The sequence below is a fragment of the Scyliorhinus torazame genome, chromosome 18 (genome assembly GCF_047496885.1).
Source record: "Scyliorhinus torazame isolate Kashiwa2021f chromosome 18, sScyTor2.1, whole genome shotgun sequence".
NCBI lineage: Eukaryota > Metazoa > Chordata > Chondrichthyes > Carcharhiniformes > Scyliorhinidae > Scyliorhinus > Scyliorhinus torazame.
Genome location: NC_092724.1, coordinates 74,358,136 through 74,383,777, shown reverse-complemented (window position 1 = coordinate 74,383,777; position 25,642 = coordinate 74,358,136). Strand labels below are relative to the sequence as shown.

The 25,642-nt window shown below is 49.6% G+C and overlaps 1 protein-coding gene across 3 annotated transcripts in view; it reads left to right on the top strand.

Moving 5' to 3' along the window:
• The window catches only part of hsh2d (hematopoietic SH2 domain containing), a 158,650-nt gene that overhangs the window by 67,853 nt on the left and 65,155 nt on the right, over positions 1-25,642 (top strand). For all 3 annotated transcript variants that reach the window (XM_072482909.1, XM_072482908.1, XM_072482910.1), the window contains exon 2: positions 5,121-5,270. In XM_072482909.1, coding sequence (XP_072339010.1) covers positions 5,146-5,270 — 125 coding nt within the window. In that variant the 5' untranslated portion in view covers positions 5,121-5,145. The remainder of the gene's footprint in view (positions 1-5,120; positions 5,271-25,642) is intronic.

The window sequence follows — 25,642 nt, the reverse complement described above, 5'->3', positions numbered from 1 at the left end:
GGCTCTCTCTCCTCTCGTGCTGTTTTTGCTGCCCTGGCTCTCTCCTCCCGCGCTTTTTAAATCTCCCGGCTCTCTCCTCCCGCGCTGTTTTCGCTGTCCTGGCTCTCTCTCCTCTCGCGCTGTTTTCGCTGTACCGGCTCTCTCCTCCCGCGCTTTTTAAATCTCCCGGCTCTTTCCTCCGGCGCTGTTTTCGCTGTCCCGGCTCTCTCTCCTCTCGCGCTGTTTTCGCTGTCCCGGCTCTCTCCTCCCGTGCTTTTAAAATCTCCCGGCTCTCTCTCCTCTCGTGCTGTTTTTGCTGCCCTGGCTCTCTCCTCCCGCGCTTTTTAAATCTCCCGGCTCTCTCCTCCCGCGCTGTTTTTGCTGTCCCGGCTCTCTCTCCTCTCGCGCTGTTTTTGCTGTCCCGGCTCTCTCCTCACGCGCTTTTTAAATCTCCCGGCTCTCTCCTCCCGCGCTGTTTTCGCTGTCCCAGCTCTCTTTCCTCTCGTGCTGTTTTCGCTGCCCCGGTCTCTCCTCCCGCGTTTTTTAAATCTCCCGGCTCTCTCTCCTCTCGTGCTGTTTTCGCTCATCTAATAAAGATTATTAGATTATTATCAAGATACTGGTTTCTGTTATTAGGGACAAAGTGTTCAAGCTTTTGGACAAATGAGTTGATCAAAGGGAACAGCATGACTAATGAATATACTTACATTTCCTGAGCAGTAGCTAATATAATAATAATAATTGCTTATTGTCACAAACAGCTTCAATGAAGTTCAGTGAAGGGCAGCACAGTATCACAAGCTGATAGCACTGTGGCTTCACAGCGCCAGGGTCCCAGGTTCGATTCCCCGCTGGGTCACTGTCTGTGCGGAGTCTGCATGTTCTCCCCGTGTTTGCGTGGGTTTCCTCCGGGTGCTCCGGTTTCCTCCCACAGTCCAAAGACGTGCAGGTTAGGTGGATTGGCCATGATAAATTGCCCTTAGTGACCCAAAAGATTAGGAGGGGTTATTGGGTTATGGGGATAGGGTGGAAGTGAGGGCTTAAGTGGGTCGGTGCAGACCCGATGGGCCGAATGGCCTCCTTCTGCGCTGTATGTTCTATGATGATGAAAAGCCCTTAGTCGCCTGTTCGGGGAGGCTGGTACGGGAATTGAACCCACGCTGCATTACAAGCCAGCTGTTTAGACAACTGTGCTAAACCAACCCCTAATGTGATAGGCAAGGGAGTATCTATGGATTGTATTTCCATGAACTTCCAGAAGAGATTTGACAAAGTCTCACATAAAAGACTGTCAGTTAAAATGAAAACACATAGAATTGGAAGCAATTTATTGACATGGATATGAATTCATTAGAAGATAGAATAATTGGTACATATTCCAATCATCAAGATGTTAGGAATGATGTTCCTCAGGGATCTGTACTGGGGCCTCAACTTTTCACTGTATTTATAAATGATTTAGGTACAGGAATGGAGAGTAGTAAATCCAGGTTCGCTGATAGCACCTAGGGTGTAGAAAGGGACATTGTTCGAAGCAGGTGGAGTTCAACATGAGAAAGCGTGATGTCAACCACTTTGACACATGTCTATAAATCATCCATGGATCAAAAATGTAGCAGCAAAAATAAAAGAAAGGGTAAATAAGCGAATAAACAAGAAGGACCCTTACTAAAGAAAGACGGCTGTTAAACGTCAATCATCTCAGTTCTTTTTATTTATTTAAATAAATTTAGAGTACCCAATTATTTTTTTTTCCAATTAAGGGGCAATTTAGTGTGGCCAATCCACCTAACCTGCACATCTTTGGGTTGTGGGGGTGAAACCCATGCAGACACGGGGAGAATGTGTAAACTCCACAAGGACAGTGGTCCAGGGCCGGGATCGAACCTGGGACCTCAATGCTGTGAGGCAGCAGTGCTAACCACTGCACCACCATGCCGCCCCCAATCATCTCAGTTCTAAGACATCACTGCAGGAATTTCTCAGGATAGTGTCCAAGGCCCAACTTTCTTGAGTGGTGCCTCCACTGGTATTGCCAGATCACAGGGTTACTGGCTCTGTGGCTATATCTCCTCTTACAACTGTGCTCAGTGGGTCTATCGACCTGTTAAAGACTGCAGGCACACGGGGAGGCTGATAGTGTGACTGAGCCTTGCACTCCTGGCACTGTGTACTAATGCTGAGATAGGCGGCATACAGTTCCATCCCCCCACTCGCCCCAATATAACACGTTGTACTTTGACCATTGGTGGGGTTCTCTGTCCTGCCAGTCCCATATTCCGTCACAGCCCGGCGTGCCCTCGCCAGCAGCGGGATTCTCAGTTTCCCGCAGCCAGCCAATGGGGTTTCCCATTGTGGCCAACCAATGTCATCGGGAAACCTGCGGGTGTGGGTGCGCTCCGGCGAAGTGGAGGATACCGCCGATGGAGAATCCGGCAGCACATCTTTCTTGATTGGCTGAGTGTACCAAGGCTATATCACATCATTGGCCAGTGAAGGATTACTGACTTAAAAGCAACACATGCAGGAATTAGGTCAGGCAGCATCTGTGGAGAGAAAGATGTAGGGTGAGATTCTCTGTTGCCCGACGGCAAAATCGTATTCGGCAATCGGATGGAGAAATTTTGACGGCAAAATTGGGGGCGCCGCCTGGTTTTGGATGCTCTGCCCCTTCCAAAACGGTGCCATCGGTGAGTACGCTGCACGCCATTGGGACGGCCTCAGGACGTCACCTGAAGGCCCTCCCCCGATGCTCCGCCCTCGGATGGGCGGACTTCCCGACGGCGTGGAACGCGTGTGCTCTGAGCTTTCGTCAACCTCGCATGACGGCTGCAGACTGTGTCCAGCGCCACCATAGTCCGGGGGTGGGGGGGGGAGGAACCATTCCGCTGGCCAGGGGGGGCTTCGGCGGGGGCTTCGGGGATTGGTGAGGGGCAGTCCGGGGATGGAGAGGACGGCTACAGGGGGGCACTATCTGGCTGGTTGGGTCCACACGTGGCCGGCACCATGTTGTATGGCGCGACCACTGCAGGTTGTCGCCGTGCACATGCGTGGTCACGGACCCGGCGATTCTAAGGGTGTTTATGTCGGGAACTCCACAAGGACACTCCACAGGCAGGGAGGTTTACGTGGCGCGGCTGCTAGCCCCCCCCCCCCCCCCACCGGGCGGAGCATTGGTGCGGAGGGGGGGGGGGGGGCGGCGACGTTTTCATCGTAAGACGAGACACTTCCTCCGGACATCACCTCAAAATCGGATAATCCAGCCCTTAATATTTCAGGTTGAGGTACCTGAAGAGAGAAAACTTGCAAGTTTTGAACTTGTGCTGTTTCTTGTGATCTCATGCAGCCTGTGTGTTTGGCCTGTGCAATGAATGTACCAAAACAGGTGAAAATTGAATTTGCAAGGTAAATGAGACCTGCTCCAAGTGAAGTACTGGAGGGAGGCACTGAACACTTGGCAGTGCTCCAATGCGCATCAAAAGGTTTGGAGTTATTCCCTCTGGATGGCTCTTATAGGCCTTAATAGATTCAATGTCAAATTGGGTGTCCTGGGGCAGAATTTTTTCTACCCCCACCAGCATGAGGGTGAGAACAGATGGGCTTCCCCCGGGACCTCTTTACAATTTCACGCTGGCGAGGGTGTAGCCTTGGACAAGTTGCCCCTTTTAGTGGCCAATTCATTGCCACTTAAAGGCTGTTTCCCACCCAGTGGCTGATGGGGAGGGAGAGGTAAAAAAGGAGAAAAATCTGTACAAACTGTATAGTTGATTGTTGGGAAGAATGTCTCCCAGGGTGTTTATTTGCTGTAACCTACTTTGATACAAGTTTGAATAAAATGCGTTTAACTAAACCCTTCAGATCCTGTAACTGCAGGACCTCCCCCCACTCCCAGCCTCTCCATTAACACCCCAATCCTCCTCTGTCCACCACCCCGCCCCCAAGGCCTCCCCACCTTGAGACCCCCAAAGCATACCTGTTCCTGGAATCCCAGGACTTCAGCTCCGGGGACTGCTTGCAGTCTCAGTCCACTGCACCTTCTGGAGCTGCCGGTCAATCGGATTGACCAACATTTCACCACGGCAGGACTTCCTCTCGAGTGAGGGATGGAAGTCCCACCTCCAGCTAATTAACGCTTATTGAAGTGGGAAATCGCTGCGGGGCAGGCAGTGTTGTCATGGATCTCTTCACCATTGACTCTTTGGATGGTGGGAAAGGAAACCCCCCCATTCTAAAATTCCTGGCCCAAGAAGATGAATTATGAAATGTTAGCCTGCAGGTAGAGATAGTGATAAGAAGGCAAATTGATTGTTGGCCTTTATTGAAAGGGGAATGGATTATAAAATTAGGGAAGTTATAGTTGTACAGATTGTTGGTGAGACCACATCTGGAGTATGTGCAGAGTATTGGTCTCCTTATTTAGAAAGGATATAAATGTATTGGAAGCAATTCAGAGAAGGTACACGCAACTTGTTTCTGAGATGGGTGGATTATCTTGTGAGGAAAGTTGGGACAGGTTGGGCCTGTACCCATTGGAGTTTAGAAGAATGAGAGGTGATATTATTGAAACATAAAGGATTCTGAGAGGTCTTGACAGGGGGTTGCTGAGAGGATGTAGCTCCCTGTGAGAGAATCTAGACCTGGGGACCCAGTAAGGGGTCTTCCATTTATGATGGAGGTAAGAAGAATTATTTTCTTCAAGTGAGTCTCTCGAATTCTATTCCAGAAAGCAGTGGGGCGAGGATTTTGGATATTGTGAAGGATGAGCTAGATTTCTGATTGACAAGGGAGTCAAATATTATTGGGGGGTAAACAGTAAAGTGGAGTGGAGGCAGCAATCAGATTTGCCATTATCTTATCGAATGGCAGAACAGTCTCAAGGTGCCCATGGCCCACTTCCAGTTCATATGTTTATATGTTTGTGCTGCTGGTCCTTCTCAACAAAGAATGCTAGATTCTATGTGCAGACAGACCTTTACAAACTGGATTCTTCCTCCTGCCTTCCAACTGTTCTTAAGACAAAGCGAGGGTGTGAAATGCCGTATTCTGCCGTGATCGTCATACGGACATGGAAGGCGGTGGGAGGGTCACCTGTTCTAGTGATGGTCTGTCATACATTTGCCTCTATCATTGTGATTTGACAGGAACTATTAACCCAAAGATTCTTCAATGGATGTCTCGAATGTAGCTTTGACTCGGAAAGCTGCAATCACCTGGTTTTGCACAACCCAAGCCTCGAAGATAGTGAGAGACGGCGTTGTCCCAGATTGGTTCCATGGCATCATCTCCCGGAGGTGAGTCTTTCTCAACCATTCTCAAGAGATCCAAGGGGTAGCAATTAAAAATTGGGGCCTGATATGTTATCTGAGTTGGTTTAACATTGACTGCAACTGGATGCAGTGAGACTAGAAACAGGCTTCCGACACAGGAGATGGTCCAACACTGTTTTATTGAACCTGCTGATTGCTGTACATAATCTGCTCTGGGTTGACACTCTATTAATCTAAACTGATAACCTCTGTCTGGCTTGACCAGACTAGCTCTCTGTCACATGGAGATGGTGCTCACTGGCTCGTGCATTCTAACTATCTCTGTAGCTGTATCCTGTGAGAAGAGGGAGAGTCTTAATGCCGTGTGTGTTTTATAGTGGTAGTGTCCTGTCTGGTGATTGGTTGTTCTGTGTCGTGTGTGTTCATTGGTTGTCCTGTGTGTCAATCACTGCCTGTCTGCATCTCATTATATACATGAGTGGATATTATGACAGGGCCTGTGTGATAAACCACTGTTGCACCTGTATTAAGTGATGTATGGTAGGACCTGTACTACAGGTTCGCCGGTCGTCCCTGCCTGTATAAATATGCATGTCCTCCAGCCAGCAGCCATTTCGCCAGCTGCTGTGGGAGGCCACACATCTGATAGCAATAAAGCCTCAGTTGGATTCAGTTATCGTCTTTGTCCAATTGATCCTGCCTCAGCCTGGGATCAGGAAGTGATCATTGCTCTTGGATAACAGATGGTACTTACCTTGGGTATGAAATCCACAGCGGGAGTGATGTACTGGGAGAATACCCGGTGTGACTGGACAGACTTCACACAGGACAATATAACATAAAACATTGGGTGGGGGAGGGTTGCTGTGCTGAGTGGTGCAGCCAAGGAATGGGAGCTTTTTGGGAAGAATGTGAGATATGAGCCTGGATTTGAATGGGACATCATACAGTGTTTTGTATGTTAGTCATGTGGCCTATCTTGTGTAACTCTGGTCTGACTCAGGAAGTTTATTTCAAATTGCTTTTTTTACACGGTCAATACTATATACACGACGAGCTACCAGGTAGGTACCTCTCTCTTCGGTACGGACTATTCCATCTGCCTCACAAAGCCTCTTGCACGTGACTGCTGATGTCGCTGTTACATCATGATACACATCACTCATTGCCATTATGCTGCACCTTCCCTCCAAGCATAATATCAACTTCTAAACTATTTACATTACATTCACCCTGCCACCACCTCTTCCCAAAGTTCCAAAGTTAAGGCCGGAATTCTTTGGCTGTTCACTGGTGGCGTGCAGCACACCCCAGCCCGCGTTTCCCAACGGCGTGAATTGGCTTCAATGGGCATTCCCGTTAACAGTGGCGGGAGCAGAAAATCCCGTCGCCAAGAAACATATGGCTGGGAGGTCGGAGAATCCCACCCCAAGTCTTTGTTGTGCCTTCATCAACTCTCCCTGGTCTTATTATGATCATTGCGTGGAGTTGATGGTTTGAACAGGTTCACTAGATGGGCCAGCGTTCTGAAAGCTGATTGATGTATTCTTTGGACCTTTACCCAAAAGCATTCGGTAATTGAGCACGTGCTGTCGTAGGCACTAATAAGATCAGGGATTTCTTGTTTCTTCTGGAAGTGCCGAATGGTGTTTGGAACTTGGTTGCTCCGTTCAGTTAAGGACTGTGCCTTCAGCTTTCCAATCCTGAATCCGTGCCTTCTGGCCTGGTCTGAAGGGGGCTAAAGTCTTGACTCAATCCCTGGAGTTATATCAGTTCTTATGTTTTTTCACGTAGTCACTTCTCCATCATCCTCACTCTTTTATAGTCAGTGGGCATGCAGTGAGCTGCAGATTTTATTGTAGCAAAGGAATTTGTGTCCACAGCCCATTGTTGCTCTTATTAGCCTTAGTTTTATTAGCTCTAATTGTGTCACCTTTGCTCACGAGTCGCCAGGTATCTTTCTGATACCGCCACGTGATTCAAGTCCAAGTAATGATTAATAATGCAGCACACCGCTTAGTAAAAGTTAAATCAACGATCATTTATTGTATACAGCAATAAATACATATACAATAATCCTACTTGTAGACTACTACCTACCACTAAAGGCCAATACTTAACTTTGGTGATGGCCCACCAGGTCAGGGAAACGAATGGTCTATCGAATTGGGTCTGGCCTGCGGGATTCAAAAAGGCTAGTACGAGTCGGTAGTCTGGAGCACCTATCTGGTAGCGATCGCTGGAGTAAGACTTACTTGTTTTCTTTGTCGAAGGGTCTCGAAGGTTGCGAGCAGGAAGAGAAGGGTCGATCTGAACTTGGCCCCTATTTTTATAGTCCCTAGGGTCTTCCCGCCTCTCGGGGCGGACCTCGTACCTGGTTCCAAGTGATTGGACTTGGTCCCAATCACTTGGTTCGATATGCTCCAATAATGGGGCAATTCCTTGATCGGGGGTGGTCGTCTACCTTCCTTTGTCACAGCCACTGCTGGCGCCGAAAGGTCTGGATCGGCTTTATGTTGCTAATGTGTAGCAATTGTTCCCGGGGATGGCTGCTTACTATGCAGATGGCTGGGTTGTTGTGATGTTAATGGCTGCAGGTATCGGTCTGGGCCGACTTCCCCAGAGCCGGATACACTGTTTTGCCTGCAGCTGTCCGTTTGAGTCCTGTTGGCTGATTTTCCCATCAGCCTCTTTCGTTCACCATTTTAGATCGGGGTTTGGGCATTCTAATCGGGAATCAGCCATTTTAGGTGGCTACAATCCCTCCTTGTGATCCTAACGCGAAGCGTGAAGGATCACCTAAATTTTGTTCTTTCCATTCCCTGACTGGGGGGGGACACCTCCTACATGGCCTGAGTTTAGGAGGAACTTCTTCACCCAAAGGGTTGTGAATCTATGGAATTCCTTGCCCAGTGAAGCAGTAGAGGCTCCTTCATTAAATGTTTTTAAGATAAAGATAGATAGTTTTTTGAAGAATAAAGGGATTAAGGGTTATGGTGTTCGGGCCGGAAAGTGGAGCTGAGTCCACAAAAGATCAGCCATGATCTCATTGAATGGTGGAGCAGGCTCGAGGGGCCAGATGGCCTACTCCTGCTCCTAGTTCTTATTTTCTTATGTTCTTATGGTCTCTGCTCTGACCCTAGCTATGCACAAAATTTTTTATCTAACAATTCTAAGGGTGCTATGTCAGGCAGGGACATGCATTTACAAAATAACAAACTTGGAACCTCTAATTTAACCTAAATATACTATACTCACTAAACATTGCATTATCCGATCTTCCTAAAACATACAACAACAATCACAACATTTAATATACTCTTTCCTGGCTTGGCAGTCAAGCTCAGGATCATACATTTTTTTTGTTCATGAAAAGTTTTGTACATCTCTTTATTTACAGTAATAACGCAAGTGAATGCTCTTTATTATTTTGTTATAGATCGCGGGGGTCGGGGGTCTGGTCATAACCGAATATAGGGGATCTGATCCGATATACCGGGGTTTGAGCGCGGTACGCTCTCCTCCATTTGCGGAGGCGCATAGTCTGCACTACACAGCAGAGTATCGCCAACGCTAACAGTGCCTCGATCACGGAGGCCAGGGAGTACCAGGTTATAAACCTGGCACACCAGGAAGATGCAGTGTCGCTGGTGACTGGGCTTTGGGTACTGCGGGGCAGTGAAACATTAACGGCAGGGAGGTTTGAAGTAATGGGGTCCGCGTTCCCGCGCAACCAAATGTCCACAAGAAGAGTGTTGAGCATGATGAAAGAAGTCCTCATGGCTGTCCTGGCTGTCCTCTTTCCTTTTCCTTCTTGTGTTCTTTGTTTTCTCCGGTCCTGGAGCCTCTGGAGTTCTGTAAAAACAAGCATAGTATCTGTAACTACCTTGGTATAATATCCGGTATGTTAGTGTGTCTGTCCTTTGGGGCCAATTATTCCCTTATAATTGGTCACTATGTGTGACTCCCTTATTTTATTTCAAAAACAAATTTCAGGACACGGCACACCTCCCAATGACGGACCAGTGCTGATTTACCATCCAAATGTTCCAGGATGTAAATAGCATATGGCAGCAACCTAAAGGTCGCCTAAACAAATAAAAACTTTTTGAAATGAAAGAATTTCAAATAAGGTGTGTATGGGCCGCGACGGGTAAGATTTGGATGGAGTCCCCGAGTAGGACGGCTACCAATGCCGTATCTCCCCTACCCGAGCGTGTTTGACCAACAGAGTGAGACTCCCCAGGCAGGGCGGGTCTCACGCCGTTTCTCCACTGCCTGAGCAACCGACAAGAACGGGCAAAAATGTAATCATCGTGGTGTGGTTGCTACAGTGATTCTGTCCTTGAATCAGAAGAGCAGCTACGATCGGGCGTCTGATACCCGAACCGGTATCAGCTGAAGTGTCTGCAGACAAGCTAGTTCCGTTGAACAAGCGTCTGGTCTGTTGACCAGGTATCTGCAGATACGTTAGTACCGCTGAACAAGCGGCTGGAAAAAATTCTCCTGTCGGACGAACAACACAAAACAAACGTACGAACAACATAAAACATCCTGCAGGTTCCATCAGGAAGGACAACACTTCTCCCAAACGTTTCCTTTAAACATCATGTGGATACCTCAGTTCACTGTTGCGAACAGGGTCGCAAAGGGGTTGGCGGCTTGGGAGTCAGATTCAAGGTCGTCCCCTTCTCCCGGCTGCCAAACTCTGGAGCGAATCAGGTCTGAAAGGGCTGCTTGGTGTGAGTTGGGGTCGCTCTCGTCGTTGCGGACGAGTCTGTAGGAGTTGTCGCGGTACCAATGAGTTGTGTCGAGTTGTGTGGGGACAAAGTCGGGGTCGTCCGTGTGGTTCGGTGGTCGGTGGTGGGATTTATTTAGAAAAGTGATCGGGAAGGGATCACTGGGATCATAGTCGGAGTCGCTGGGTGGGGGCCTGTTGCATGGGGATAGTAGGGAGGCGTGCTGTGGCCATCGTCCGAGTCACAGTCGCTGTCTCTGCTGCTGCAGTCTGTGGGCGTTCCGGGGCGGAGTGTAGATTTTGGCGGTGGAGTTGAGGGCGAGTCCATGGCTGGGCTGGACGTGGTGGGGGTTGGTCTGGTTACGTTGGCTGTGGGCGGGGTGTGGTCTGCTGCTTCAAGCATGACGTGGTGGGCGTGGTTTGACTGTGTTCCATAAACCTTTAACTGATTTATATGAAACCACGCAGTCTTACCATTTGGGTATTTTAGTTTGTAAACGGATGGGCTTACTTTATCCGCAATGGAGTACGGACCCGAGTATTTTGGAGACAGGAATGTGCTGGGGTTATATACAGACAGCATCACTTGCTGTCCTATATCATACTCCGTTGCATGCACTGCCTTATCGAAACGGGCCTTGCTCTGTTTCATTTTGGTGCCCAATTTAACTGCGGCTGCTAACTGAGCCGTTTTTACATTAGCAGCTAATTGCTCCACGGCTTTCTCGTGGGTGAGGGCCGTTACTTCAGGGCTGGTCAGGTCTAAACCTAACAAGTACTCTGTCCCTTTCATGGGGCGTCCGGTCATAAGAGTGTGTGGAGTGTAACCTGTGGAGGTGGAAACAGTGTTACGCAAAAACATCAGCGCAAAAGGGAGGACTGAGTCCCAAGTGGTGTTGTTCTGCTGGACCATTTTTCTGAGGGTGGTTTTTAGGGTCCGATTCATGCGCTCCACTATACCACTCGACTGTGGGTGGTATGCAATTTGGAATTTTTGGGTGATGCCAAGTATCGTGAGGACGTTCTGCATGACCCGTCCCGTAAAATGAGAACCTTGGTCCGACTCAATACTGCGGGGGAGTCCCCGTCTTGTAAAGATGTGGTGGGTTAGGATCTTGGCTGTGGTTTTCGCGGTGTTGGTTTGGGCTGGAAATGCTTCCACCCACTTTGTAAAAGTGTCTATGACCACCAGAACATATTTATAGCCATTCCTGCAAGGGGGCAATGGACCTATAAAATCAATCTGGAGGTTAGTCCAGGGGCCGTTAACGGGTCGGGTGTGGCTGAGTTGGGCCTTTTTGGCATATCTATCGGGGTTGTTCTGCGCACAGATAAGGCAATTCTCAATGTAATGGCTTACATCTTCCTTGAGATTTGGCCACCAACAAAGCTGTTTGAGGCGGGCTGTAGTGGGATCAATTCCCTGGTGTCCATGACCATCATGGAAGAAATAAATTAATTGGTTCCTATCCTGCTCAGGAACTACATAAAGGGTGTCCTTTAACACCACACCGTCATGTGTGGTTAGTGTATTTCTGAACCTCTCATAGGAGGCTGGAAACTTCCCTTTTACAATCTCAGTGAGAGCGCTATCCTGCTTCTGGGCCTCTACTAGATCCTCAATCCTAGTCTGCGTGACCTGAACTGCACTCACTGGCGCACTCACTGGCGCGCTTTCGGGGGGTTTCCAAAAATACCCATGTCTGGATCCTGCCTTAGCCGGTGCGTCGGCTTTTACATTTCCAGGGGGGGAGGAACGATGGTGGCTGCGGACTTTTATGATGCCAAAAGTCCTGTTCTGGGCTTTTTGCAAAATATGGCGGAGTAATGGGGCTGAGGGGAGGGGTTTCCCATCCGCGGAAACAAATCCTCTTGTTTCCCACAGGGGCAGAAATTCTGTAAGGCTGTTACAGACATAGAAGCTGTCTGAGTATATGTCTGCTGGGCTGGGGAAGGAATTTGGGTGATCATCTATGTATGCAATGGCCGCAAGCTCTGCTGCCTGCGCGCCTAAGTGTCCGGGGAGTTTTAATGCTATCTCCTCGAGGGTGCGTCCCTGTGCGTCCTCAACATAAATCCCGCAACCTGTTATGCGTTGCCCATCTAAGACTGTGGAAGATCCATCCACATAAATCCTAATGGGTTCACACGTGTCCGGGTGAGGGGGGCTCTGAGATGGATTTCCTATTTTTCTGGGGGGTGTTTTTGCTATAAAGGGGTCTGTGTTGTGGTGTGGAGAGATGATTTCACATTCATGGGGGGTTCCGGGGTACCGCAAATTGTATATGTGAGTCTTTGTCCGTTTTACTGTGATGTCCCGTCCTTGCAAGAGAAGGGTCCATCTAGCTGCGCGTATTTGGCTGACGGTACCATCCTTGAGTCGTCCGTCCAGTAAAAGTTGGGTGGGGGTGTGTTCAGTCAAAATGGTGATGGGGTTCAGTCCAGTAATGTAGGAAAAGTACTGGACTGCCCAGAAAACTGCCTCTCACAGGCTGAAAATCCCTGCTCCACAGCATCTAAAGGTTGGGAGGCGTAAGCTACGGGCCTTAACTTGTCGTGCCGTTCCTGGAGGAGCACGGCTGAAAGGGTGCGGTCTGTGGTCGCTACCTCTATTGCGTAAGGGGAAAGCGGGTCTGGAACTTGGAGTACGGAGGCGGCTATGAGCGCCTGTTTTAATGATTCCACAGCATCCGTATGCTGCGGAAGCCACTCCCAGGGGGCTCCTTTCTTTAGGAGGTCTGAGAGGGGCGCTGCCTTGCTGGCGAAACCGTCAATGTTGTTTTGGCAGTAGCCAACCAGTCCTAAAAATGACTGGAGGGCTGAAACGTTCTGGGGAAGGGGCAATTTAGCGATCGAGTCAATTCTTTTATGCTCAATCTCACGTTTGCCGTGTGTGATAATTGTACCCAAATATACCACCTTTTCTTCCAATATCTGGGCCTTTTTGAGGTTGACTTTACAGCCAATGGAATGTAACAATTCCAGGTGTTCGGACAGAAGCTCAATGTGCTCTTCCTTTGTGTCTGTCTGCAGTAGTAGATCATCTACATACTGTACCAGACATTCGGGGCGAGAAGATTTTGCTAGTCCATTTGCCAGCTGTCGGTGGAAAATGGAGGGGGAGTTGTGGACGCCCTGTGGCAGGCATGTCCACGTGTACTGCTGCGCTTTAAAACTGAAGGCAAATTTGTACTGGCACGCCTTTGCCAATGGAATGGACCAGAATCCATTACTGATGTCCAAAACCGTGAAATATCGGGATTTGAGTCCCTGTTTGAGCATGGTCTCGGGACTTGTTGCTATGGTGGGAGCTGCTGCGGGGGTGACTTTATTGCGTTCCCGATAATCAATGATCAGGCGCCATGATCCGTCGGGCTTTCTTACTGGCCAAATCGGGGCATTATTAGTAGAGGCTACCGATCTTAGTACACCTTGCTGTAATAAGCTCTCTATAACTTTTAGGATTTCTCCCTCTGCCTCTAGAGGGAATCCGTACTGTTTTTGGGGTCTAGGGTCTGGTCTTGTTACTTGTACGGAGCCAGTCATCCGTCCACAGTCGTGCTTGTGGGTCGCGAATGCTGCCCTGTTCTTTTGCGGGACTGCCCTAACGTGTCGGTCCGTGCTGAGTGTGGTGGGATTGAACCAAAACTCGCCTACTGCGCTAATTTTGGTCATATAGCCCCCTGTGTTGAGCGTTGCGGGGGCTCTAGCGGATTTCGCCATCTTCTAGACACACTGGTTGACTGGATCGAAGGATAGGTGGTGGGAATTCATAAAATCAATCCCCAGGATGTGTTCTGCTGTGTGGGGCAGGTTTACTAAAACTACGGGATGTTTTGTGGTTATGTTTCCTATTTGAATGGATACAGGGACTGTGATGTGTCCCTGCTGTGAGTGGCCTGTAAAGCCGCTGAGGGTGATAGTGGCTGTCGTGGGCCACGTGTCCTTTTGAAAAAGGGTGGAGGAATTTATGGTGGTGCGGGACCCTCCTGTGTCCCAAAGAAACTCGATAGGCTGTCCCCGAATTTTCGCTGCGACTACGGGTCGTCCTGACCTATCCCAAACTGTATCGCAGACCCAACTGGGGGAGCCTGTACACCGTCAGTCTGTTTCGGTCAAGTCCGTCTGATCCGAACGGGCACTAACGCTATGGATGGGCTCTGCCTTTTTCTTACTCAGAGTGCCTGTTTGTTGGGCTCTCTGTGGCTTTTTGGGGCCATTGCATTCCTTTGCAAAATGTCCCAACTGTCCGCAGTTGTAACATTCTTGCGATTTGGGTGGGGGGCTGTTCTTTCCCTCATTTCCCCAGGCGGGGTTGTGATGGGTTGCTTTTACTGCCTGCATGTCTGCGGCGGCTTGCTTTTCCTCGGTAGTTTTAGTGGCGGGTTTATTGTGAACAGACTGCTCCCAAACTCGGGACAATCTTTTAACCACCCACTTCTCGTTCTGAGCCTCCTCTGAGGGATCATAACTATTACAGGCATTCTGGCCTGCCTCTGTGGCATGGGAGATAAGGGTGTGGGTCCATTTGGCCATATTGTCTGGGGACAAATGGGCACGGTCTACGTCTCCAAAAACGGCTTCGAAGTGAATCCACAGGCGTCCTGCGAACGCTGTGGGGTGCTCAGACTTCTTCTGCCTACACTTATTTAGGCCATCTACGGGGTCACCCCGGTTATACCCGATCGCATCCAGGATCGCGGTATGCATTTCTGCAAGGGTGCCTCCTCCTACGTTCTGTGGGTCGGGAAGGGCTGCTACTACCGATGGATCCAAACTTAGAACCATGAGCTTTACATGCTCTCTCTCATCCAGGCCGTACATGGTCGCCTGATGTTTGACGGTGGCAAAGAAATGGTGTGGGTCTGAAGCGGGGAGGAATGGTGTGATTTTTGCACACGCAAATTGGGTCACTGTGAGGGGGGTGGAATATAGGAATTCCGCCTCGTCTGATGTGGCTGTGCGGTGGGTTGTTACAGGGTTCATGGGAGCCTGAACTACCTGCTGTGTGGGGGGTGGGGGTGCTTTTCTCCTTTGGGGATTTCCCTAAGCACATGTTCCCTGAACATATCTCTGCGCTGGTTCCTGTAATTCCTCCCAATCAGGGCCGTCTTCCTGGTCTAACTTTTCCCCAAAGGTTTCTTGAAATCCCTTCTGGACAGAAAGCAGTGACTGCAGGTCTGCTATTTGCTTCCGGCACTTTGCATGGTCTATGGTGCTCTGTCTTTGTTCCTTGGTTGCAGCGTGGCGCGCTCTCAAGGCTGCCTTGAGATCACTACATTGTTTCTGTAGCGTCTCCACCTGCTTCTCTGTTTCTTTCCTTACCAGGACTGCACGCTGCGTGTCCTGATAAACCTTTTCATACTGGGACTGGAAACTACTCAAATGTGCCAGACAAGACTGGTGACCCCGTTTGGCGTCAGCCACCTCTTCGTCCTTTGCTGCTAATTTCCTCCTTAATTCCAGATTCTCTTTCTCAATCTTGCATACATCGACTTTACTCATACGATGTATGCCCTCTACTTCTTTGTGGAGCGTCTTGACGACTTCCTCTGTGCCTCGCAATTGTGCCAGACAGGACACAATTGCCATCGGCTTGCGAGCTTTTGCTAAGCTCTTCTTATGGATTTCACTCATGTTCTCCCACCAAGTATGCCCTATACTTCCGGGACCTGAGTCTTCATTATCGCAGAAATCATTCCACATGGGCCATCCTTTGCCCTTGAGGTATTTCCGGATTTCCTCTTCCCAAATGGGACACTGTCCCAGTCTACTGCTGCTGGTCGCTGCGACCGCAAATTCCTCGGGGTTCATGAGGCGTTGCATTGCCTGCATGGCCATCTTTCCTATCCGCTTGCTTCGTTTAAATTTGGAACAGGGGGCTAAGGTGGTGTCGTAGATGCGGGTACGGCTTTCGCTAATTTCCGAAAATACAGACTTCCGACAGTTTTGACGCAACAAAAATCTATCAGTTTTACCTTATAGCCCTGTTAGTTACGCATGCATACACACACTTCCGAATTATGATTTATTAATCAGAACTGCTTGAACACTTGTGGTTTTTTGTTTCCAATTGGATTCTAATTCAAATTTCTTGGGTTCTCCCGGAGTGGTTTTCCACTTCTAGATCGGGTCACGTCAGGATGTCGGCAAAATGTTGCTCTTATTAGCCTTAGTTTTATTAGCTCTAATTCTGTCACCTTTGCTCACGAGTCGCCAGGTATCTTTCTGATACCGCCACGTGGTTCAAGTCCAAGTAATGATTAATAATGCAGCACACCGCTTAGTAAAAGTTAAATCAACGATCATTTATTGTATACAGCAATAAATACATATACAATAATCCTACTTGTAGACTACTACCTACCACTAAAGGCCAATACTTAACTTTGGTGATGGCCCACCAGGTCAGGGAAACGAATGGTCTATCGATTTGGGTCTGGCCTGCGGGATTCAAAAAGGCTGGTACGAGTCGATAGTCTGGAGCACCTATCTGGTAGCAATCGCTGGAGTAAGACTTACTTGTTTTCTTTGTCGAAGGGTCTCGAAGGTTGCGAGCAGGAAGAGAAGGGTCGATCTGAACTTGGCCCCTATTTTTATAGTCCCTAGGGGCTTCCCGCCTCTCGGAGCGGACCTCGTACCTGGTTCCAAGTGATTGGACTTGGTCCCAATCACTTGGTTCGATATGCTCCAATAATGGGGCAATTCCTTGATCGGGGGGTGGTCGTCTACCTTCCTTTGTCACAGCCACTGCTGGCGCCAAAAGATCTGGATCGGCTTTATGTTGCTAATATGTAGCAATTGTTCCCGGGGATGGCTGCTTACTATGCAGATGGCTGGGTTGTTGTGATGTTAATGGTTGCAGGTATCGGTCTGGGCCGACTTCCCCAGAGCCGAATACACTGTTTTGCCTGCAGCTGTCCGTTTGAGTCCTGTTGGCTGATTTTCCCATCAGCCTCTTTCGTTCGCCATTTTAGATCGGGGTTTGAGCATTCTAATCAGGAATCAGCCATTTTAGGTGGCTACACCATGAGTAGCTCCGTTGGTGAAAAGTCATTTGTTAAAGGTGCAGCTCTGGGATGTAGTATTTGATGCAATGAATTCCAGTCAGAATTCTTGGTCATCAATATCTTGATGGTTGTGGTAGGCTATATTAAGGGTATCGCGGTACCTAGGTGGGATGTACCTTATACTGTAGTATGAGTGGTGGAACCTGCCTGCTGGTTCCGCCCAGCAGGCGGAGCATAAGAGTCTGTGTTTCACCCACAGCAGTCATTCTGTACCGGAATGTGTGGGGAACAGGTTCTGTCGCACTCTTAAAACAGACTCACCCATTAGAGTGTGGAGTCTGCCAGCTTCTAACTACCTGGAGTAATAGTCAATGGTAATGAGGTACCCTTTTCCACTAAATTAAAAGAAGTCAAGTGCCAGTCTTTTCTAAGGTCTATCTGGGAGCTGGATGGTAATAGAAGCTCTGTGGGTGGTTTGTTATTGATTGTACAAATGACACATCAGAATCACAGAATCACAGAATAATACAGCACAGAAGAAGCTCTGGGAAGAAGGCCCATCCACTCTGCACTGATGCATGAAAAATACCTGATCTGCCTACCTAGTCCCATTTGCCAGCACTTGGCCCATAGCCTTGAATGTTATGACGTGTCAAGTGCTCATCCAGATACTTTTTAAAGGATGTGAGGCACCCCGCCTTTACCACCCTCCCAGGCAGTGCATTCCAGACCGTCACCACCCTCTGGGTAAAAACGTTTCCTCAAATCCCCCGAAAACTCCTGTCCCCGATCTTGAACTTGTGTCCCCTCGTAACTGCCCCTTTAACTAAGGGGAACAGCTGTTCCCTATCCACCCTGTCCTTGCCCCTCATAGGGCGCGATTATCTGGCCGCATTGCGCTCGAGCAAGAGCACAATGCGGCTGGAGAACCTCAGGAGAACCCTCTAGCGGGTTTCCTGGCAGCCTTTACACCTTGCGGGATTTCCCCAGGTCCCACAAGGTGTTGAATTCAGAACTTCACCCAAAAGGGACGGGACCAAACAGCGCTCCTGGAAGTAGCTCTTACACCTACTTAAGACCTACCTACCCAGGATACACTGGCCTCCCGCGATTCTCCGGCCTGCCCAGGCTGGCTGCAGCTGGGTGCGATCGGTGCTGGTCCACAAGAACGTGAACCAGGTGGAACGGCACCCGGGGGTGTCCCAGGCCATTGTAGACCCCTGGGTGGTCAGGGCAGTGTGGGGTGGCCCCCTGGCCCTCCCCCTGGAACATGTACACTTTGGCACTGCGCAGCTGGCACCTTTGTGCTGCCACATTGACACTGCCAAGGTGCTCGGTTGGCACTGCCAAGCTAGCAGGAGCACTGTCTGAGTGTCAGGGTGGCAGTGGAAGGGTGCCCAGTGCCAGGGTGGCACTGCTAAGTGTCAGGGTCTGAGGGGGGGCATTCCCATTAAAGAGGGGGGGAGGGTTGAATGTTGGGGGGGTGCAGGGCAGGTATGTAGGGGCCTCCGGGAGTGTTTGTGGAAGGAAAGGGTGTTTTAAGTGGGCTTGGAGGGGCTGAAGAAGAGGGGGGGGGGCAAGGACGCCATAGCAGAGTATCCTCACCTGGGGGGTGTGGGGTAGTGCCCATGTGTGTGTGGGGGGGCGGCGATGTTGTCCTTGGTGGGAGGTGTGGGGGACCCACAAGCTCACTTAGAGATCGTGGAACCCTTTCAAAATGGCGGCCTGATCTCTGACATCAGCTTCCCAGTGTTTTAAAAATTCTGGGTCGGATTCTCTGGCCGTGTCCGCCCGGCGACTGTAGAATCCCACCTAAGGTCAATGGACTTCTCCATTCTCCGCCTCTCGCCCGTGACGGGCGGGGTGGAGGAATCCAACCCTCTAAGCGTGGGCTAAACCGGTGAGAAACACCCAGGGCCCCAAAAAGTGACTGTTCTTTTCTTCCCATCGCGAAGTTTTGAAGTTTGAACCTCTTGAAGTCTCCTGTCTTTCGACATTGGAAACACTCTGCTGAACAATTATATTGTCTCTGCGCCATTGTGTAAGCACCTCAAGATGCATTCTAAAGGGGTTCCTGTTCTTTTGGCGTTCTTTTGAGTGGGCGGGGCTGCCACCTTTGTACCTAAGTGACTAGCAGACATGTTTGAAGCTTCGGTGTGTCAGCAGATTTGAGCCTGATTTTGGTTCCTAGGTACAGCCTAACATCCTGAAGCACTCAATTGAGTGTGAGGTCGACCTTTGTCTGTAAAAAAAAATGACAGCTTTTAATTGTAGGCTCCAACGATAATACAATAAGTTTGTCTTTCACTACCTCATACTCATAGCAACTAGTCTCAAATTGTTAGATTGGCATCTCCCCCGGTGCCATCATGATTTCTATGTTGGCCATGCTGCCTATTTAATTTGGAGTAACTCCTACTTACCTACAACATAGACACGATGAGCTATCTCTATTGAGTACAGACTATTCCATCTGTCTTACAGAACCTCTTGCAGGCAGCAGAGTGGCACTGCTTCCTCACAGTGCCAAGGACCCGGCTTCAATTCCGGCCTTGGGTCACTGCCTGTGTGGAGTTTGTACTTTCTCCCCGTGTCTGTGTGGATTTCCTCTGGGTGCTCTGGTTTCCTCCCACAGCCAAAGATGTGCAGCTTAGGTCGGTGGGCCATGGTAAATTGCCCCTTAGGGTCCAAAAATGTACAAGTTATGTGGGCATATGGGGTTACGGAATTCTACGAACCCCTCAAGGGCCAAACCCTATATTGTATATGGTTCCCCATCTACACCCTGGAGTACGAACTTAACTGGGTGCGGAGGCAGCGACCCATCGACACCTCGGCTGGCGTAATGCCTGTCGTGGCAGGCGGGGTTGTCTGGTAACAGAATAAGAACCTGGCTAAGGGGGGTCTCCCAACATCTGCTTCTTCATTCCAAGCTTGAAAGTCTGCACCGCACGTTCGGCCAGCCCATTTGAAGCCGGGTGGTATGGGGCACGTGACGGATCCCGTTGTCGGATACGAATGCCTCAAGTTCCACACTCGTGAAAGTCGTACCATTGTCCGACACCAGCTCGGGTATGCTGTGTTTGCTAAAAATGTACTGCAGTTTCTCTATGGGGCCCGGGCCATCATCGCCTGTATGTTCACCATGCATTAACCATGTGTTCACCATGCATTAACCATGTGTTCACCATGCATTAACCATGTGTTCACCATGCATTAACCATGTATTCACTGTGCAGTAACCATGTGTTCACCATGCATTAACCATGTGTTCACCATGCATTAACCATGTGTTCACCATGCATTAACCATGTGTTCACCATGTATTCACCATGTATTTGCCATGCATTCCCCTACCGGCTTCCCTGAACAGGTGCCGGAATGTGGCGACTAGGGACTTTTCGCAGTAACCTCATTGAAGCCTACTTGTGACAATAAGCAATTATTATCCATTAACCATGTGTTCACCATGCATTAACCATTTGTTCACCGTGTTAACCATGTGTTCACCGTACATTAACCATGTATTCACCATACATTAACCATATATTCACCATGTATTCACCATATATTCACGATATATTAACCAGGTATTCACCCTGTATTCACCATATATTAACCATGTGTTCACCATGTATTCACCATGTATTAACCATGTGTTCACTTGCACTAACCATGTATTCACTGTGCATTAACCATGTGTTCACCATGAATTCACCATGCATTAACCATGTGTTCACTATGCATTAACCATGTATTCACCCTACATTAACCATGTATTCACCATACATTAATGTTATAACCTGCCTGCTTACCATTAGCTGGGGACGAATGACAATCCCACAATCCTGTGGGAGTATGAGCTTCCCCAATGAGGGGGGGGGGGCGGAGAAACCATTAGTAAACTCCAAGTATAAATAAAGCTGGCCAGTTTGGAACCAGCAGGAAGAAATGTGCAGCAAGGGAAGTTGCTGCTGCTGTTGTGTATATATATGTTATTGTAAATACATGTTATTACTTTGTATCCTTAAAACTCGTGCTGGATTCTTCGTGGCCCTCACAAAACTGGCGACGAGGGTTAAAGTGAATAGCTGTCTACACTGCTGAAGCCACCTCCCTGGATTTTTGTTGGATACAGGTTGGAAGTTGTTTTCTATTATACCATGCCTCTGTACGGACGTTTGGATATTTTTGACGCTGCGCTGGAAAGCTGGAACCAGTACGCACAACGGATGCGTTATTATTTACGGGCAAACAATATCACCGAAAATGAGCGCCAGGTGGTCATATTGCTCACCGCCTGCGGCCCGCATACGTTTGGGGTGATTAGGAGCCTTACGTACCCAGCTGCGCCGGACACCAAAACGTTTGATGAACTTGTGAATATAGTGGGGCAACATTTTAACCCAACCCCGTCCACGATAGTCCAGCGTTACCAGTTTAATACCGCTGAGAGGACCCCTGGAGAATCACTTGCCGATTTTCTATCCAGGCTATGCAGGATTGCGGAGTACTGTGACTATGGTGAGACCTTGTCAGAAATGTTACGCGACCGTTTGGTTTGCGGTATTAACAATGCGGCCACCCAGAGAAAGTTGTTAGCTGAGCCAACATTGACTTTTCAACAGGCCATTCAAATAGTATTGTCCCGAGAGAGCGCAGAACGAGGAGTGCAGGAGCTACAGGGAATGGAAGTGCATGCCTTGGGGCGCAACCCCTTCCGTCAGAAAACGTCCCCCCGCACTCCTGCGGTACCTTGGGCGAGGCGACGTCTGGCCGGACCCCAGTGGCCGTCGGACATTCCTCCCCGAAGGGAGCCGTCTCCAGAACCAATGGATGAGGAGCCATGTCCGTGTCAGACTTGTAGGCGCCGACCCCGTCGCGGACGCCGGTTCTGGGGGCGCCAGAGGCGCCGTCGTTCTGACCGAAACTGGGACCAGCCCAGGGGCCGTACCTTCCATGTGGATGAACCTGTGGCGACTACTCCTGAGGACGTGGAGATGGAGGACGACTGCCTGCAGCTGCATTGTGTGGCAGCTCCCCGTGTGGCCCCCATTAAGGTGACAGTACGGGTCAATGGTCACCCGCTTGAGATGGAGTTGGACACTGGTGCAGCGGTCTCCGTGATCGCCCAGAGGACATTCGACCGCATCAAGCAGGGTATACAGACCCTTACATTAACCAACTCACAGGCCAGGTTGGCCACCTACACGGGGGAACCACTGGACATTGCAGGAACTACAATGACCCCTGTTTATGGACGCAAGGAGGGGCGTTTCCCACTTATCGTGGTGCACGGCCATGGGCCCAGCCTGTTGGGTCGGGACTGGTTGCGCCATTTGCAGTTGCAATGGCAGCACATCCTCCAAACAGTTTCTGAAGGGTTCACTGAGGTGCTAGGACGATACCCAGATGTATTCCAGCCTGGTTTGGGGAAAATAAAAGGGGCCGTAGCCCATATCCAAGTCGAACCAGGAGCCATGCCGCACTATTTCCGGGTGCGCCTGGTGCCTTACGCCTTGCTCGAGAAGGTAGAAGGGGAGCTCACTCATTTGGAGAGTTTGGGTATTATCAGGCCCGTCCGTTTTGCTGACTAGGCAGCACCAGTTGTACCAGTAATGAAGCCAGATGCCACAGTTCGCTTGTGTGGCGACTATAAACTTACAGTGAATACGGTTTCCCGACTCGACCGATATCCAATGCCTCGCATAGAGGATCTCTACGCGAAACTTGCAGGTGGACTCTCGTTCACAAAATTAGATATGAGTCACGCCTACCTGCAGTTGGAGCAGGACCCTGACTCCCGACCATATGTAACGATTAATACACTCCGGGGCCTGTATGAATATACACGGTTGCCCTTTGGAGTATCCTCTGCCTGCGCTATTTTTCAACGTGTTATGGTGGGCATTTTGAGAGGTTTACCACGTGTCGCTGTCTACTTAGACAACGTTTTGATTACAGGGACGCGGAGCAGGAACATTTGGAAAATCTGGAGGCTGTCCTTAGACGTTTTTCGGAGGCTGGAGTCCGTTTACGTCGCACAAAATGCGTATTTCAGGCAAAGGAAGTAGTCTACCTTGGTTATCGGGTGGACCGCGAAGGTTTGCACCCCGTCGCAGAGAAGGTGCGTGCCCCGACTGACACTTCGCATCTTCGTTCTTTTCTCAGTCTCGTAAACTATTACGGGAAGTTCCTCCCCAATCTGGCAACTACGCTGGCCCCGTTGCACTTTCTGCTAAAGAAAAATCACACCTGGGTTTGGGGTCAGCTGCAAGAAACCGCTTTCCGGCGGGTAAAGCAACAATTGTCGTTGTCTGGGTTACTAACCCACTATGATCCTGGAAAGCCTTTGCTCGTCACATGTGATGCATCCCCATATGGTATTGGGGCCGTCCTGTCCCACAAGATGGAGAACGGGCCGAGCGACCGATAGCTTTCGCCTCCCGCACATTGACTGCAGCGGAGAAAAAGTACGCGCAGATCGAGAAGGAGGGCCTGGCAGTGGTTCTTGCGGTGAAACGCTTCCACCAGTACGTGTATGGCCGCCATTTCACTATTGTGACTGATCATAAGCCTCTGTTGGGACTTTTCAGAGAGGATAAGCCAAAACCGCCCATTGCTTCTGCACGGATCCAGCGCTGGGCTTTGTTGCTTGCTGCATATGAGTATTCTCTGGAGCACAAACCAGGTACGCAGATAGCAAATGCCGACCCGCTGAGCCGATTGCCTTTATCGACTGGCCCCATGTCGACCCCCACGACCGGTGAGGTGGTTGCAACCCTAAATTTTATGGACACCTTGCCTGTCACGGTATCACAGATCCATGAGTGGACCCAGACGGAGCCAGTCCTGTCAAAGGTTCGGCACATAGTCCTGTATGGTGGGCAGCATAGACAGCTCCCAGGCGAGTTGCGGGCATTTTCCTACAAGCTGTCAGAATTCAGCGTGGAAGGCGGCATCCTCTTGTGGGGGACGCGTGTGATTGTCCCGGAATAAGGCCAGGAGCTGATACTAAGAGACTTGCACAATGGGCATCCAGGTGTGACCAAAATGAAAATGCTGGCCCGGAGTTATGTCTGGTGGCCAGGCCTTGACACCGACATTGAGAAGGTGGTCCAAAACTGCTCCATTTGCCAGGAGCATCAGATGCTTCCGCCGGCCGTGCCCCTACATCACTGGGAATGGCCAGGGCGGCCTTGGGCGCGCTTGCATGCAGATTTCGCAGGCCCTTTTCAAGGATCCATGTTCCTTCTATTAATCAACGCCCAGCCTAAATGGCTAGAGGTGCATAAGATGCAGGGGACAACGTCCTGCGCAACAATTGAAAAGATGCATTTGTCTTTTAGTACGCATGGCCTCCCCGAGGTGCTGGTCACGGATAACGGCACTCAGTATTCACCAAAGGGAAGGAATTGGTAGATGTTGAGCCTGGAGAAGGGTGTGTAGATAGCCTGGGTCACATTGAGATCCAAAAAGATGAGGTGTTGGGCGTCTTAAAAAATATTAAGGTAGATAAGTCCCCAGGGCCTGATGGGATCTACCCCAGAATACTGAAGGAGGCTGGAGAGGAAATTGCTGAGGCCTTGACAAAAATTGTTGGATCCTCGCTGTCTTCAGATGATGTCCCGGAGGACTGGAGAATAGCCAATGTTGTTCCTCTGTTTAAGAAGGGTAGCAAGGATAATCCAGGGAACTACAGGCCGGTGAGCCTCACTTCAGTGGTAGGGAAATTACTGGAGAGAATTCTTCGAGACAGGATCTACTCCCATTTGGAAGCAAATGGACGTATCAGTGAGATGGAGCATGGTTTTGTGAAGGGGAGGTCGTGTCTCACTAACTTGATGGAGTTTTCCGAGGAGGTCACAAAGATGATTGATGCAGGTAGGGCAGTGGATGTTGTCTATATGGACTTCAGTAAGACTTTTGACAAGGTCCCTCATGGTAGACTAGTACAAAAGGTGAAGTCACACGGGATCAGGGGTGAGCTGGCAAGGTGGATACAGAACTGGCTAGGTCATAGAAGGCAGAGAGTAGCAATGGAAGGATGCTTTTCTAATTGGAGGGCTGTGACCAGTGGTGTTCCACAGGGATCAGTGCTGGGACCTTTGCTGTTTGTAGTATATATAAATGTAACTGGTCTGATTAGTAAGTTTTCAGACGACACAAAGGTTGGTGGAATTGCGGATAGCGATGAGGACTGTCAGAGGATACAGCAGGATTTAGATTGTTTGGAGACTTGGGCGGAGAGATGGCAGATGGAGTTTAATCCGGACAAATGTGAGGTAATGCATTTTGGAAGGTCTAATGCAGGTAGTGAATATACAGTGAATGGTAGAACCCTCAAGAGTATTGAAAGTCAAAGAGATCTCGGAGTACAGGTCCACAGGTCACTGAAAGGGGCAACACAGGTGGAGAAGGTCGTCAAGAAGGCATACGTCATGCTTGCTTTCATTGGCCGGGGCATTGAGTATAAGAATTGGCAAGTCATGTTGCAGCTGTATAGAACCTTAGTTAGGCCACACTTGGAGTATAGTGTTCAATTCTGGTCGCCACCCTACCAGAAGGATGTGGTGGCATTAGAGAGGGTGCAGAAGAGATTTACCAGAATGTTGCCTGGTATGGAGGGCATTAGCTATGAGGAGCGG